The sequence below is a fragment of the Lytechinus pictus genome, chromosome 7 (genome assembly GCF_037042905.1).
Source record: "Lytechinus pictus isolate F3 Inbred chromosome 7, Lp3.0, whole genome shotgun sequence".
Classification (NCBI taxonomy): Eukaryota; Metazoa; Echinodermata; class Echinoidea; order Temnopleuroida; family Toxopneustidae; genus Lytechinus; species Lytechinus pictus.
The window spans coordinates 10722822-10741410 of NC_087251.1; the positions used below are offsets into that span (position 1 = coordinate 10722822).

The 18589-nt window shown below is 33.9% G+C and overlaps 1 protein-coding gene across 1 annotated transcript; it reads left to right on the top strand.

Moving 5' to 3' along the window:
* Nucleotides 1–2132: 2132 nt before the first annotated feature.
* On the top strand, nt 2133–17616 carry LOC135154703 (reticulon-1-A-like). Its single transcript, XM_064101903.1, has 7 exons — nt 2133–2805; nt 7196–7403; nt 9713–9851; nt 10178–10247; nt 12021–12067; nt 13225–13283; nt 14338–17616. The coding sequence occupies exons 1-7, from the start codon at nt 2796–2798 to the stop codon at nt 14378–14380; spliced, it is 576 nt and encodes a 191-aa protein (XP_063957973.1). The 5' UTR covers nt 2133–2795; the 3' UTR covers nt 14381–17616.
* Nucleotides 17617–18589: the final 973 nt, after the last annotated feature.

The following is an 18589-nucleotide window of genomic DNA, read 5'->3' on the forward strand; positions in this document are numbered from 1 at the left end:
ATTGGAGGTACATGATCAGTCTTGAATTATTTCATTGGTTTTAGTCTTTATTAGGATGTGTCTGAACAAAACATTTGAATTAAGATAAGCTGTGTAGATCTGTAGGTGATGATGGTCACATGTTGATCATGATGTAGATAAAAAAACCATATATACATAATTTTTCTTACAGCATATTAAAAGCCCTCTTGTTGGATCAATTTTCATGTCATGTAGAAGTAAAATATCAAATTTGATAAATGTTCTTCAAAATTTTCAAGGACAACCCATCTTATACAAAAATATTCCTTCGAATTCACAATTAATGAGTTTAATGGAAATGAATTTCAGTTTATATTGATTTGGATTTTTTTGGGATAAAAAGAGAGAAATGCACCAGTTGATCTCTTCCTGTACTTGCCTTATTCTCGGAATACATTCATACAGTACAGAATACATTTATGTTGTTTCCAAGGTCTAATTCAAATATACTTGTAGTAAACATGTACTCCTCTTCCATCTTCCAGCTTGCCTTGAATATGTATATTCAGCATTGGCATAGCAATAATGTTTGGTATGCACCATGTTGGCTCTGGAAGAATTACTCCGTACCCAGCGGTGCATCTTTTATTGAATATTGAAGGAGGATGAGATTAAACCCAATCTCATCGATATAGATGCAGGTGACTGTGTGGAAGGAAGAGAATATGGATGGAGATTTGAAAATTGTGTTATTATGCCTTTTTTGGGGGGGGGGGGGGTGGAGCAAGACTTTCCTGCAAAGATGGGAAGAAGGAAAGTAAAAAATAGAATCAACCATCCATTTGGACCCACAATGAGAATTTTAGTTATTTTACTACATGCTATTTTTCATACTCCAATTTTTAAAAGCAGTAGTTAGCTGTAGATGAAGAAAGAAAAAATACTGTTGTTAGGTTTCATAGAAAGTACTGGGTAGTACAGAGAGAGAGAGTAAGAGAGAGGTGGGGGGAAGACAGAGGAGATACTTTAAACAACTTTATACAGAATAATAAATTTTTCATTGATCAATTACACTATCTTTTACACATGTTAACTTTCATAACTAAATTCTTAATTATATCTGAATCTATGATTTTTGCCCCCCCCCCCATATATTGCTACCTGAGCAGTCATTACACTTTTGGTATAACCAATTGTTATTTCCAGAAAATTGTTGGTATCACAAGGTTCACATCTACTCCAGATCCAATATGTTTCCAGAATTATTGAAATTGTAAATACAGTAATTCAGTTGTTACATTCCACATATTGTGTGCTTGTCAATGGGTTGTTCTATATAGTCCTAGTCCTTGATTTGGTGATCTAGTGACAGATTAAGTTTGTGGGAGGTTTGCTTGACCTAGCAGCAAACAAGATGACTGGTTTTACTGATGAGAAATTTGATTTTTTTTCTCAATCAACTAATGTGAATGCTTAAGGGTGGAAATTGTGGTAGTCTGGGAAGTATTTATCTTATTGTAATTTTGTTGTCATTTCTGTTGTAACTGTTGTTTCATTGTAATTATCAATGTTTAGTTGATGATGTTGTTGCTGCTATTGTAGTCTTTGCAATTTGCTCTGATGTCAGATAAAGACTGAAATTCATCATTGTGGAAATAATGAGTGAAATTTCGGATAACCTTGTGCACATATTTCATTTGATAGTTTGGAACAATGTACTATTTGGCACCAACTCTGGATGAGAGCTTTTAGTACATGTGATAAATAGATAATCGGGGAATACATGACGATTTATATTTTTTCCATCCTCTGAAGAACTAAAGATAATTCAAGATTTGAAATTGGGAAAAAAATTAAATTCATGTGTCCAGATTTTGATAATGATATCACTCTAATATTTTTCTAAAGATGATGTACTATTTTGGATGGTCATACCCCCATCTCTCCTATCCACCACACAGTATTGTGTGTGGGAGCATGCTAATTGATTTCAGCCGATGTGATAATGTTTTATCGATATTAGAAGCCAGGATGCCTGCCACTGATTACTTGCCTCTAGTTAATGATTCACCCACCATCCTATCATTATACATGTATTAATACCAAAGCTCTAGAGCTGTATCAAGCTAATCATCAATCCAATCAATTGAATTGGGGTGCAATGTTGCTTCCTACAACTCCCCATAAAACCCTGACTCCTTGTGTATTAATGCTAGGTCTTTTATTCATCACCTGTTGTGGACTGAGACGGATGAATTTGATTCCTGTGTTGTGTAGAGTATAGAGTGGGTGGTAGATGTAGAAGCGTGTTTGGATGAGAGGTGATTTGATGAGGCGGACGACATATTTTCTTCATCACTCATCCCATGAATGCAATACGTAGTGTTCAGTAGTGGCTTACAGTGTACTGCTTCCATGTATTGTGAGCCTGACGTTTCTGTCTAGGGTCGTGCATCTAAATGGATCTGTCAGTTGAAATGGGCACAGGCCACCAGACATTATACTAGGTGTGTGTGGATGACTGTGTATTCAAGAATCTTGCTTTTTACATGGCGGTGCATACGATGCATGTTAACGGAGAGATCTCACCTAAATTCAGGCTGGCGTACATTGGTTATAAATTGTGATAGGATACAAAGTCTCATGTTGTCTTGCACAAGGACACCTTCTTTCCATTTTTTGCCTTGGTTGGATGAAGGGACCTCATCGTGGAATTCAACGGATGATTCTACCATTGGCTTGCAAAGCATTTCTTCTATATTGCATCATAAGCAACGAGATGCGTTGTATGCTGTTGATGTGACCAAAAACCTGTTGCAAAGAATAGGATCATAATGTTCAAATGTAAGCCTCACTTACTATGGATAATTGATGTAATTCATGCATTAGTTGGATGTGCTTGCTTCAGTGGCAGGCATAAATTGGTTGACTGAAAGCTCAGTATATTGACTGTAATCGATGTGTGTGCATCAGGTATGCAACATGTATTGATTGGGGTCGTTGAAGGGTTCAGACTTCAGACAAACCTGCATTTGTACATGTAGGACTTTGATGAGCACATAATCAATGTGGATTTGGCGCTTTAGAAATACTCTATATTATGGATATTCTGTTGTGGGCCGCTCCTCTTGTGTAAGAAATAATGAATGAAATTGATTTTCATTTGCTTACAATTGTAATAAAACTTCCACATTGTTTAATAAAACAAATAACCAACAAACAGTCAAACTTGTAATTTTATGTTCAAACATCTGGGAGAAATCATATTTTGAAATACATGTATAATATTTCTGTTTGAACTGCCAGTGATTTTTGTGAGATTTTTTTTGTTTGGGGCATGATTTACAAACCTCTCCCATAGCCTGCTGTACAAATTTGAAAAGCACTAGTGCCATTGGTATATATCTTCATTATTACCAGGTCCCTCGTAGAGGAACTTGCATTGGGGCCTTCTTTACTTTATACTAATGTCAATGAGCATTCTTTCTTAGCAGTTAAAAAGATAAAATAAGTACCTTTAAAACAATCATATCTACGTGTAAACAGATGAATATTACTCACAAATAAGTCCCAATATCCAGTATGAATATTACTTTTATAGCCAAAATGACAAAAAAAGAAAGATAGAGACTAGCATGAGCAGGGAATATGAATTATTTGATAGCTGTCCAATATTCTGCTTTAGTTAGGAAAAGAGAGAAATATGATATATGACTCATCTCATAGCTAGCGACTCATGATATACTGTGTGTTTATCTGCTCTCACAAACCCATCCAATGTATCATCTGATCTGTAATCAATGTAAGGGTTGCAAGCTACATGTAATGTGCAAAGTACTGTGTGCTTAAAAGTAATCATACATGTACATGAATATGTTTGATAATTTTGGAAAAATGAGTACATGAAGTCCCAAATAGACATTCATTTTCTTGATTGATTTTTCCTCCTTCATTCTGTGTTTTTCAACTTTTTTTCTCTGTACTGCATTATGTAGTAGTCATTTATTCTATCACAGTAGTCCTATAGGCCCTATATACACTACAGGTAATGAATATTCACAAATCAACTATTAATTGATATGCTCATTCTTTTCAGTAGCAATTTCAAAGATTCACTACAGCAAGAAAATGAAACATGCAGCAAAATCTCACCACAAATTTTGCATATATTGAATTCTTCAGCGCAATGAAAATAGTTTATCAATGCAAATTGAGAATTGAAAATCTCCATTGTGACATTGCAATTTCACAATGATGATGTTCAATACCAGCAAGTGATTTGAATTGGACGTGTTGTGGATAATACACAATGTTGCCACATATATCACTTTTTATATTTCAGTTATATACATATATACAGGAATGTATATGTCATCCTGTTCTGACCACCCCTCAGCATCTATCCCTAATTTTTCTTTCACATCACCTATCTCCCTACCCTTCTCTGTCCCTTCCCCTCTCCTCCCTATCCATTTTGTTTTCACTTTCATTGATATATTCACAAGTTTTACAGTACATGGATGACATATTGCTTCACTGTTTCTCCGTCTTGTTATGAATCATCTTCTCATTGTGTAATCAAGTGATGAAGCCAACCATATCCACGTCATTTAGAATCCTCTAGGTGACAGTGAGAACATAAAATATGATGGGGAATGTTCTTGTAAAGAATCATATCAACATTATGGAGTTAAAAAAAGGAAAACATAGATAATGATTAGTTTTTTAGGAGGGAAGAATGATGTGAATGCATTTATTATTGAATTTTATAAAAGAAGTTTACCCTTTAGTACAGACAGAATACATTATATTCTATAGTCTACTTCTGTTCATTTTAAAGTGCTATTTTTTAGGCCAATTGCGGGGGGGGGGGGGGCTCTTTTTGATATTGGGATGGCCATTTTAATATTCAGTTTGTGAAACCTTGGGGCCATGTGATGGTTTTGAAATGGGGGGGGGGGGTGACTAAGTCATAAGTAGGGGGCTGACTATGCAAAATTACATGAGATAGCATTTTTAAAATACATTTTTGTACATATTTTATTGAAAAAAAGTTGCACTCCAAGGTCAGCATCCCCGGAACCTTTATTCCTGTGATTTTTCTAACATGCAGCATACAATTATAGGGCTATATATAAACTTCTTATTATAGATGCCATAGATACATGATTTAGTAGTGGGTAATTAGCTATCTAAAAGTAGGTACTGCATAGCTTTCATTCAATTGGTGTCATGGTATGCTGAAGGCAAATAGTTCTCAGTCCCTACCATGATCTCATTGAGCAAACAAATGCTTGTCATTTTTCTTCTTGACTACTACATGTATATTGCAGATTCCATTACAACATAGTTCAATGGTATGACCAAATGTACATAGCACTTCACTGGGGTATAATCTTGAGCAAATGTAAAATCACTAATTATGGTATATCAGTGATCTGACATTTGCGAATAGCAGGTTGAGGATTGGGGGGGGGGGGGTGGTGGTCACTTCCATCAAAGATAGGACAGCGGATCAAGAATTGTCCTGAACCCCCCCCCCCCACCCTAAACGAGTATTCATTCGAAGGCTGCTAGGGTTAGGACACCCTAACACAGATTTTATGCAGATGTCCCAGATTTGCATACTCTTAACAGGGATTTCATTAATTATTGGGATAACCTAGATATTCCCTTTTTATACAAGCACTTTGCACTGTGTATGTAGTTTTACTTTTTGGGGATTTGGGTTTGGGTTGAGATGCAGGGTAAGGATTTCATTTTGAATTTGGACTTTTTAATCAAGCTTTTTATTGAGGTGTGGCATAAAGGATTCTCCATTCATGGGGTTTACAGTTGATGCATTAGGTGCAAATTACTTACACTCTTTGTTTTAGATTTTTAGGAGGCCGTGTTTCCATTTTTGAGTTGTATTTCTTACATTTTCTCCATGTTCTGCCCCTATCCCTGAACCTCTCCCCCTTTCCATCTCTTCTTGCGACTGATGTCCAATCTTCGATAGAAGTGGGTCAAGTGACCCCCGCCCTCCCCGTTTGTGTTGATAGTTTGACCTAATTGAAACTGAGTTATGGTTATCTGGTCAGAAATTCAGAATAAAATAAATATCTCAGATGAAGACGAGCTTGCCTTCAAATGTTATGTTAAAATTTAGGTTTATTGACATGGTGTACTGTAATAACTGTATATAAATTTTCAGTTGATTTTGTTGAGTTTATGTATTGGTTCATGTACCATGAATATCGTAAGCATGAATGTTTGATAGACTTTTTGAAGTACTTGTGTGTAAAAAGGCTTATATTTAGATATAAACATCCTGGTATCGGTTTGCATGCCTCTTGGCAGCGAATTTGATTTTGATTGTTTTTTTTTTGTTCAGATTACCATTGAATAGTGTATATATTTTTATATTGTTTTTATTTGATTTATTTACTAATATTAGTTCTTTTAATTCAAGTACATCCGTTCATGTCTTTAGGTTAGTTTGAGTTGGGAGTTAAATTTGATCTAATTAATTTTTATGGTAATGTTTCATTGATTTTGAGTGTTCATAAGTTTGGATGGTTTTTACTTTTTTTGGTTTTATTTAGTTGAATGTGAATAGGTTGGATATTGGATGATCTGTTAGTTGGTTGAATGTAGTATAGTGTTACCTTTTATTCCATTAATGTAAGCAAGATGGATAGAGAAGACAAGTAAGTTTGATGTATATTGTGTATTGTACCTGTACAAGCGATCATCAGATGGGGCTTATTTAATAATAATGATTTATTTTTTATTGGTATATTAATGCATGCCCGTGTAATTGTAAATCAACATTTTGGGATTCTTTCTAAAGTTTCTATGAGAGAGCCGAGTAATTCATAGGGCTTCTCTATGTAACTGAATTACTAAAATATTTCTTTCATAACTTAAGTAATTTGATTTATTAAAGGTACATATGATACTGTTTGTTTCAAATTCAAGTTATCTAGCAGTTCATTTTCAATGCCATGTCATCAAAGCAACTCCTCCACAAACAGCTTCAGCTGCTTCCATCTGGGAAAAAAAACTCTTGAATTTCTGAGAAGGCATAAAACACTAAATCATATTTCTTTATCATTTTCAGCAAGCTTGAATGGATATCAGCATCACTCTCTAATTGCATTCTTCTTTACCATTGAAATGTTGACATGAATAAATTGTGAAGAGTTAATTTTCTGACATGCTCTTTATATCCTTTCTTAAAATGCTGCAGTCGTAGACCTGGTTTACTGGAGGGACTTGAAGAAGTCTGGTGTGGTCTTTGGCAGTATTCTCTTTGTGTTGATTGCCCTGAGTCTCTTCTCCTTCATCAGTGTGGTTGCCTACTTACTCCTAGCTGCACTCACTGTCACCATCAGCTTCAGAGTCTACAAAACTGTACTTGCCGCTGTGCAGAAGAGCGATGAAGGAAGCCCATTCAAGTAAGTCAAATTCACCCTTACCATTCATCGTCTTCACCCTAGGGGCTGTTTCATAAAGCTGTCAAAAGGTTACAAATGACCTCACACACCATTGGTGACACTTGCTTGTTCTACGATATGCCTCTGTATATAGCTGACTTTAAGCAATGTTCCAGTCGTGTGTAACGACCAGCTTTATGATACACCGTGGGGGTGGAACATTTCACTGACATTTTTGTCTGACAAGTCATCTAAGAACTAACCTTGGTTTTGATTGGCTGGGAAGCATAGATGTCTGACTGTTGTTATGGTTACAACCGAAGAATGAAATAATCAGTGCTGACAACTTTTCAGAAATGGTCCCTTTCATGCCAAAGTAACCAATAGGCATTGGCGGTACGCATCAATGCCATAGACCTTCGATTGTCTGGTATTTAGTTAGGGTGTGTTTATGCTTCCACTTTTCAGGCCAGAATCAGCGTTTTCATTATGTGATTAGTCCAAAACACGGTCGCATCCATGCTTACTTTCATTTAAAAAACGTTTCAGAATGCTGATCGTAAACTTACAAAAAGGTGCGTTTCAAAACATTGTTTGACCAGAATCAGGGTTTATGGGGTAGTATAAACAGGACAGGACCATGATCGTAAATGTGTGTAAATGACATAATTTGGTACATGCTTCCGGTGAGATGGAAATCAGCGGGCAAATACAATCGCATGGTTCTTACAGGGAGTTACCTCCACGGAATTACCTCTCAACTCCCTGGTTCTAATAATGACCAATGTACATTTGCATGTGATTATTAGATTAAGTACATGTACTATCACTATTACTGTTTGTCTAATTTGTCATCAGGGGTTACAATTATCCTCACCATGGTGGACATTCTATGGCTATGTCAAGTAGCTCCATGCAAATTTTACTAAAAGATTGGAAATTGTTCAGAGTTAAAATAATAGTGGACCATAACAAAACTCGGGGGGAAAAACTTTCAAAAAGGGGCGCATCCGATTTGACCTCGCTTTCCTGCTCAACTAAAATTACGATGCAAAGCCAATTGCAAATCGCGATATTGCACTCCCAGAACCACGTTTCTGATCGGCATTCTGAAACGTTTGAAAACGCTGATTCTGTCTCCGCAATGGAAGCATAAACACACCCTTAAACAGATTGGGTGTGACCGACATTGTGATGGAATAGGAATACGGTAGATGTTCATGAACTATTGCATATACTGTCTTGAGATCTACAGCTTTAAGAGTTGATTTATTCATTATATAGGCCTAACTTTACCATGTTAAAGAATAGACCATGTTCAGATTTATGACTGTTATTTTCTTACATTTTCAAAGGCCTACAATCAGTCGGTATACTGGTTATGTTTCTACTTTGCTCAGATGGAAAGTTTTAAGTCATTGATATGTTCTATAAATATTGCATTTTAGTATCGTGCCATATATAACCTGGGAAACTCCGTCAAAATATGAGGGCTTAAGAAAATATATCCCCCATTTAAAAAAAGGAGCAATGCATTAATGGCTAGCATTTTACTGACTGCTGCAATGAATAGAAACCCCAGTTTGTTCATACTTTGTGAGTTTGGAAGATGAAGAAAAACAATGTCAGAGAGATGACCACAATACCCTTCTCCTCCCCCACCATTCTAAGAAAAATATACAGTAGTACATGGTATATAGATGTGTTTTTATTTGCGTTTGTGGTCTGCCAATTCAGTGTTGAAAAGACCTGGACATTGTCCAGCTCTGCAGAAGGCTACTGTAATCTATACTACCGTTGGGAGGAAGCTGAATAATATGGATTTTCCTCTGAAATGTAGTTCTATTGAACTTGTTTTGCTGGATCGAGGTTGTTTATCATCCATATCAGCTGAAAATTGTGTTACATGTAGTTAAATTCAGCCAGTTATAACTCTCCTGCAACTACGGTATTTGTTTACATGTATGGTAGGGCTCTACAAATTTGCTTGCCCAGGGCTAATGACAAATAATGAAAGGGCAACTTTATGGTAATTGGGCTAGAAAATACAGTAAAGACATCATGAAAGTAATTGAAAAAAAAATAGAATAACACTCATAGAGACATTGCAAGCAAATTGTTATTAGTAATGACTAGGAACATCACTTTGGTACACCAAATATTTAAAAATAGAATTCATGTCATCAGACAATTATCACCATTATATTCCTTTTCTCCTTTTCTATTCCTCCATCATTTTGTCACTTCTATATGTTCCTTCTTTTAGGCTTTTTGATAGTAGTATTTGAAGTATTTTTAACCCATTTGTTTTTATTCTTTTATTCCACCAGACCCTACCTAGAGATTGATGTGACATTGTCAGAAGACCAGATTGAGACATACAGCAAGAAAGCTGTTCAGAAAGTCAATGTGTGCATCACGTCGCTCCGACACCTCCTCCTGGTAGAAGATCTTGTAGACTCCATTAAGGTAAGATGATCAATAGCCACCTTTCAATTTCATACAGGTTTTCAAATTGAGAATTTATTTATAGATTCTTATTCTGTGCACATAAATTGATGTTACTTTTTGCTAGAACACAGTTTAAATTATCTGTAGTTTGGAAACTACTGGTACTTGAAGCCTTTGATTCTATTGAAGATTATACATTAATGGAGATGGTGTATGTCGATTTGCAATAGATGTATCAGCTCGACAGTCTTCATCAAATGTTGACTACATGCTACATTGCTGAAGTAAATCTACTTGTTGTATTGATAATAAAAAGGTGTTTTGTTATTTTCCTCCCTCTTCAGTTTGCTGTAGCTTTGTGGCTTCTCACCTATGTTGGAGCTTGGTTCAATGGACTTACACTCATCATCCTTGGTAAGATATGAAGGAAGATTTGAAACTATTCTTTTACCACAATTCTTGTTTAAATCATGTTAATGTTCTTAGCAAACTGTTTTAACTGCCTAAACAGGAAATACCATCAAACCCCCCTTTTTTCTTGTAGATTACCAAAAAGAAGATGATTTTGCATTAGGAACCTTTTCAAATGTACAGAATTGCAAATCTTGAAGAGCCAATAATGATGCAGTATTCAAATAAATAAGGTTGCTTGAGAATTACATACCCATTATGTAGAGATCTTGAATTGGAAATTGGAATTTCTCATTTGGAATTTGAAAATTGAACATTGAAACTTGAGAATTTAAATTTAAAAATCCTTCCAAGTCTCTGCTGTGATTAGAGTAGAAAAACTGACATTATCTACCTTCACATTAAACAAAAGTACAATTGTCCTGTAAAATGACATTAAATCATAGGTCTGAAGGGGTCTGTGTCATAATGGCAGCAAGATTTATATGTTGTCATAGTATGCTTCGTCTTTCATCATGTTAAAATAATTGTGAACTGTGTTTGAACTGTCTTCAGATGTCATGTCATATCAATTGCAGTAGAGATCCGACTCTTTTCTCATGATAAATGGTGTATGATTATGATTTTGGTCAATTATCTAGTGATTCACATGATATTTTAAAACAATAGAGAAATAAATAATATGATAAAGATAAAAAATAACAAACAGATGTTTTTAGAATTAGACAGATAAAAGCGCAAGGAAAGAAAGAAGCTGATAATGGCTGAACAATTCTCCTGTTCATGTATCATGATGGATAACAATTAGTTATATCCAGTATGCTACTTTTTAGAGAACAAGAATTCATGACATCTTAGTTTGTCTTTCTCTAGCTAATTAGTAGCATTTTTCTCCAAGTCTATTTCTTGATGATATTAAAATTTCAACTATTTTGTGTAATTCAGTTTAAAATCAAGCTTTGACAACATTGAACAACTATGTTAGCATTAATTCATAAGGATCTCCCAAATCATTGTTTGATTGAGATAAGACATGGGACAGAATGTGATTTTTTAACATAAAATTCTTCAGTATTTTTTAAAATGCCTGCTTCAAGAATCAATTCAATCCATAATGTTTAAAACTTTTCAGATGAAGAAAATGTCTTGCTTGCCTGGTCCCCATTTGAAAATGGGATAATGTTGTAATGATAGCTTAGCACACATGTATCACGTTACTTGTCTTAATGTACCATGGATGTAATTCAATTCCTTCAGTCTACATTTGATAGTTCAAACATTGACCTTGTCAGTTCTTGCTATGTATTTAATAGCAAATTCATTTCTTAAAACTAAACTCATGCTTTGATGTTACATATTGGTTGCTAATCTAAATTCTTCTTAATTCTGGGTTCTATCTAAATTGAATTAAATGTCAAAAACTATTTAGTTTATAAAATATTAAATTGGTTTATCATGAATGCTCCACTGCTGGTCAAATACCTGGTTATTCTAAAAGTCAGTTAGTTGTAAGACAGGAATAACTTTAAAAAAATGGTGAATAGCCAGCACTTTTCATAAAGTGTCATAAACATACAAATGCTGATGCCAGATAGATCCATGTGAGATTAATAACTTAATTTCTGATAAAACACATGCAGATGGTGATGTGACATTCACATCATGTGTAAATGTAAGACATTGATGAAATGTGTGTCAATTTATCAATGTTGGATTCAACGCTTTCATACTTTTGTTTATTTTATTGTTTTTTAAATATTTATCTTTTTTGTACAGCATACATTGGACTATTTTCCCTGCCCGTTGTCTATGAGAAGTACCAGGTATGTCTATTGATAGGCCTATGGGCAATTTTTATATTTGATATTAGTCCATGTGAATTCATACTTATTCTAAGTGTATGCATAGAATGATTTTATTGTCAGGAATGATAAATGCAGCTTAATGTTGAGAGAACTGCTTTCTTCTTGTTATTGAGAGTAGAGATGATTTTGAGACAATTTCAAACAATAGTGTTGGTTTTCATTGTTGGGGCAAAACATATCCCTGCCACATCATTCAAAGTGAAATGAGGCTTGTTTGGGGATTTAATGTCACCTGACGTTGAGCTATGAATAATGTAATGGTGTAATTGTCCAAATCCATTTTAATACTCAGTTTATCATTGTGATTCATACCCTTAACACCCTTCACCAACAACCTGAAACCTATAAAGCCAATATTTGGCATACAGCTATTTTCATGATTTTATTTATGAACTCATTCAGCTTTTCCACAAATCTGTTATGATGTAGGTTTTGGTTGCAATGTGATGTGATGTAATTTCATTACACAACATTGGGAATATACTGGCAATAATATTCATGTAAAAGTCATGAAAGTATAAAAGCCTTGCAAAAAGTTGAAGCTTACATGTATAGTGTTCAGAGTTTGATCTTGGATTTAAATTGGGGGGGGGGGGGGATGGACCCATTTAGATTTTTTTAGTGACCAAATAATAAAAAAAGTTATCTTCACCAAAATAAGGCCTAATTATCAGCATAAAATTTTGGTAAGCCCCCCGCCCTCCCTGTTTTTACTTGAAAAAGAAGGCTATTTACATCCTTTCCTTCAACTGGGGTAGTAGATTGTGTGCAAAACACTGGCTTTTTTTTACATAGGGTACTAGTTATTTACATTTCTTTTGGCTAAATTGGGACACATGTTACTTCCCCCAGATCCTCACTTTATAATTATTGCCATGCATTATGTTGAATTGATCCCCTTTTGTCACATTCAAAATATTGTCTTTATTAACATCAGAGGTTGAATCCTTTATTTCAATTCTCCATCCAATCAATGTAATCCATTTACATGTACTTATCTCGGACCCTTTACTTGCTGAAACTGTTCTCTTCTGTACAAAGCCTACCGGGTACATGAATTTCAGAATTCATTAGTCAAGAGATTGTCACCAATTCTTTCTTTCTCTATTATTCAGGCTCAGATTGATGATGCTGTTGGAAAGGCACAGGAGCAGATCAATACAGCTCTGAACAAGTAAGATGTTGTTTCTAAGTTTAAGATTGATTTGAAAAATGCTTTTAAAAAGAGTAGCAGTCTGTGCCTTTAAGAAAATTATTAATTATCTTGAAAAAACAGTACTCAGTTGTTACAAGTGCATTGCTTTGAAATATAGGGTCGTGTTAAATATTGAAAACGGCTGACCAGCTAAGAACAAAGGATAAATCTCTATATGTTCTTTAATGACACTTGCAACTTTTTATTTTAATAGAAATGAATGGGTCACTTTCCCTGTGGACATAAGCCAGTTTTTGCAATGGGCAACGAGAGCATGTTTAAATGATGTCAGAAATTAATTTGCATACACGTGCCATGGCTTGCCTGGTGCGGGCAGGACTTACAATTGGGATGGAATCTCACTCAACCTGAAGTGTGCTGAGCTGATCTCATGCAAAATTGCTAGTTAAGGTCTACCAGGTCTATAGAAATAAAATGGTGAATTTACATCAAGTACAAGATTTAAAAAAACTCACCGCCATTGTTGAAAAGGCATTTGCCAATTTAAGATCCAAAAGGTATTCATAAACTAAAAACTGCAGAAGTTGCAAAGTGTAACAAGTGAACTTAGCTATCTTTTCATATAGTTTGTACGCATGGGTCAAAATTTATTTTTTCACAAACGGTTGAATAAGAGCACTACAGTAATTGGTCGATTCTATGCCAATGTATCGTGGCTGGACTGAACACAGTTCTGGCTGAGAACCATTCTTCATTTCAGCGGTATGGAAGAATTACTTGAATTGGGGGAACCCCTGCTGAGATTTTCCAGGCGATCTCTGCCCGTCGTACTTGTCAGAACCCCCTAATGTCATATCAAGTGGTGCATTAAAGAAAAAAAATATGACCATGACATCCACCAATAACTCAATGAAAAGGAAGTAATTGCATGTTAAAATATCAATCTCTCATTGGGATATTAATGCACCTTGAATCTTTTAAATTTTATATACTGTAGAGTATCATAAATAATGATTTTTGCCATGTCATTTATATTCTTACAATTAATGATAATAAACATATCATTTTATAGCATCAAGACCAAGATTCCATGGCTCAAGAAGAAAGAGGACTAAATCCCAGGGAGAAAAAAAAAGAAGAATTATGGACCCGTATAGTGAAAGAGAGCTAACATAGCAGACCATATAACAAGAAGTCATCATGTCTCAGAATGCTGTTTAAAGTCTATTGTATGTGAACCAAAGGATAACAAAGCCTACTTGCCTCCTATCCATATTTAAAAAATGTGCCATAGACAATTATTGAAAATCTAAAGCTAACCCGAATACGCAATGTATAAAATGAAATTAAATTATATATAAGCTCTATTTACATTTCAAAAGGAATCAGAAACAACAGTTCGATGATGATGTCATCTCATATTCTGTCATGTAATTTTCAGTGGTTATGAGGTGGCAGAAAATAGTCTAAAATGTATAGAGCCAACATGCTTGATCATTTTCAAAATAAGCATTTCATTGTAATTTACCTGATAAATAATTAATACATCTTCTATCAAACTTACGTAATTCACTATTGACTAGGCTTTTATTTCTTGTGCAAAATGACATCTGTTTATCATCACTGTTTTATTTGCACGAAGAATGACATTTTTAGAGGCTGGAAAGTAAGCTGCTTGTGAATAGCAACTGGATTTGCCATAACAAATAAAAATCTTTTGGAAGACAAAACACATTTGTTTTTCCATATGCTGTTGGTTTTTTAAAAGGCTAACTTTCATCATCAGAATGAAGCTCATATTATAAATTACATATGTTGGCTCCTCATCATTTGAGGTTTATATTACAAGAAATAAGAGTAAGTCCAGTCAAATACGTTGATTTGAGAGAAGGATGTAATAGTAACTTTTACCAATTGACAAGTTTCTTTGTTGAGTGAATGTATCCATTTACATGTATGTCATTTTGATATTGATTCATGCTAACAGGTGTTTAACACCCAGTTGAAATTTCTATTTAATTCTTGGCCAACTTGCATCATTTTTTTTTTTCAAATTTAATTCCTGAAAAAACTTAAAAGGATAATATTGAAGTTATGATATAACTTCTACAGAGAATTACAAACATGTGAAACAAATGCCTATGATAACTCCTTTAAGTTTGGAAAGAGAGCATCTTTGAAATTATCTTTAGGTTATTATCAATGATAGAAAATGAAAGGTGGAATCATACAATATTTCTTTGAAAATAGGTTTGGAATATCTTATAATTGGTTAATATCTTATATAAGGTAAAATTTCTTGTAACAAAGACATACGCTTTGTCATTATGAAGAAAAGGACGGGAGAAAGTCAATATCGGAATATCCCTTTTCGGATGATATCAACATATACATTTGAGAAATGTTGTACTTAAAGGATGTACTTGTATTTCTTTCCTTAAAGGTAATCTATTGTACATGCAGTGAAAGCATTTGGAATTATTATCAATATTGATCATGTAAAGAAATAGGTCCAGATTGATGTTGGTTAATTTAGATTGGCCTCATATGAATTCAGTATACTTGCTAAAAGATCTTGCCAGCAATGGAATTAATGTTACGCTCATATTGGACCGTATATTTATGTGAGCTTTATCACAATATGAAAGAATGATTTGGATGAGTAAATTACATATTGCACAAATTTTTCCCCTATTTCATTTGGCAGATATGTGATTCTAAAATTTGTTTGAAACCATCACAGTTATTAAGCTCATATCAAGCATTTGCAGCAAAGAATATTGTAAATAGATCTGCTAGAATGGAAACACTTGTCATATATTGAACTTGATGATTTAAAGTGTTTGTGTGTTTCTGAAGGCTGCTCCATGTGTAGCAATGTAAATATTCCGTATATGTGAGTCCACACTACCAGATCTCTTCAGATAATGGATATCCAATTCGTAACTCACATTTAATGATTTAAATCTGTGTCCAGGACCTGGTCCCCATTTCACCTTTCATTTATTACTCATCTCATTAAGAACAAGACTGCATAGCATCTTAGTTTGCCTTTGTATTGCTACTCCGTACAAGTACAAATTTGAATGAATTGTTTTGAGATAAGACCAAAATTGGAATTGACATAAATGATATTGTATTAAGCTGTTGAACTCTTGATTACCTTTAAGGGTAGGAATAAGATAATTCACAGTATTTGTTTATACGGTGTACAGTGCAATGCAAGACATAGTCAACCTGTAAATTAGTTTTCAATGTAAATTAAGAAACCTAGCTTTTCACTTCAATTCAATTAAATGTGTATGCATAGATTAATATTCATGTAGTTCATTTAGTGTATAGTGTATGATATGCATTAGCTTGAGTGATCGATAAAGATCTCGTAAAGCAACTTCACAGACATGTAATTGTATAGCTGATGACTGTACATTGTATCAAATGTGAATTAATGAAATAATATGAATCTCTGCTGTAAAGGTGTATTTCTTTGTGTTCAAATTGTTTGGTTACAATGTGTTTGTGTAATTCCAGTTAAACTGTATAATGATCAGAATTGTGCGTAATTGATATTTGCAGTCTTATTGCGGTCACAAAAAACTTTCCAATCCCTAGATATCTGTTGTCAGTAACACTTCAGGGGTGAAGGGGGCGGGGAATCTCACATTTAAAAAATATTTATGTATGGTGTACAATGGTCAGTAAATGCACACAAAAAAACTTTTGGTAAATTGAGTCGTCGTAAACTTCCAATTCATCTTTCATAGAGTGTTTCTTTATGTAACCATTTTGCAAAAAAATAATATATCATTATGTGCGTGTGAAGTGTACGTTTTAGTGGATTTGTTAAGAATTTCAGGCAATTCTAATATAGCCAAGTATGTACTGGAGAGCTTTTTCATAACATTTTTACAACCGATTGATTTTTAATTAGCATTTTTCATGCCATTTGTTAGACAATCTTAGATGCATAGAAGTGGCATTACTACATGCTGTATTTTTCTCATTTCATAAGTCAAGAGATTTTTTTCCTTGCTGATTATAAAGGTATAAATCACATCACTCAGTTTAAGGCGATGTGACAGTGTACATTTCTTTATGATTGCATATTTTGTTTCTATCTGAAATGATACTTTTTGTTTTTAATTTCGTTGTAAAAACTGAGGTATTTCTCTTGCCCCTTAGATTAATTCATTCATTTTTTCTTCTTGAAAACTGAAAATCTTTGAAAGGAACTTGTATGTTCTTTTTTGAAAAAAGTTGGCTTTATTTGCAATGTGCTTAATGTGTATTAAAACATTGCAAGATGAAATCAATGAATAAAAAATGCATTGTTTGTTCAATGTGCCCTCAAGTGATTTGACTGCCATTGGTTTCTTTGTGTTGTGTATCAAAGCTAATTGTTCAAATATCATATAACGTTGCACTAAAAACACATGTTAAACCTACACAGAGTTTGCTTAAATCTTACTGATGGAGCTACCTCAAAGATGGTTAGCCACAACAATTGATAATTTGGGAATCAAATATCACTTGTTTTCTAATCAATCCATCCCCGAGATGTATTCAAACCAACAGACAATGTGATAACAATATATACAACTTGATGTCTTGGAGATGACACAATGGCATCTCTGTAAACAAAGTATAGATACAGAATAATTCAACCCCCATCATATGAGTATGTAATATTGATAAAAATTCAAGTTTGGATCTTTATGAAATGAAAAATGAGAAACAAGCCGAATTGATCAAATTCAAGACCTGACAACAGCCTTTGATTTCGTCAACATGAGGAACCCTGTTCATTCATTTCACTTTCAGGTGTAAAACAATTAAAAATATATACATGTCTTCAATTAAGTTGAATTAACTAATCTGATTCATTGAGCAAATTAATGTCATTTTGATTTTTTTTTTTGGTGATTTCTGATGCATAAATTTCAAACTTTCCAAGATCATGACTTGATCATTAAAAATTTGATAGATGAAACAATATCCTTTCATTTATAACGCAATTCTTTAATTTATTTTTTATTGTTTTTCCCGTTTTCTTTTTCCATTTGGTACTAATTTGCTTGATCAACCATATATAACTTAGCCCATATAATTTACTCAATTAAGAACAAAACCAACATAATAGAATATGTCTACTCAAGCATACCATGGGAGTTTAATAACTTCACAAGACATAATTTTGTATCAAAATGCAGAAGTATCCAATTCTTTCTCTCCTGTAAGAGTGATGTTTGCCAATAATTTTCCTCTTATTTTCCAGTTTTACCCATCTATTAAATGTATTATTAAATAATCAAACAACAATAATA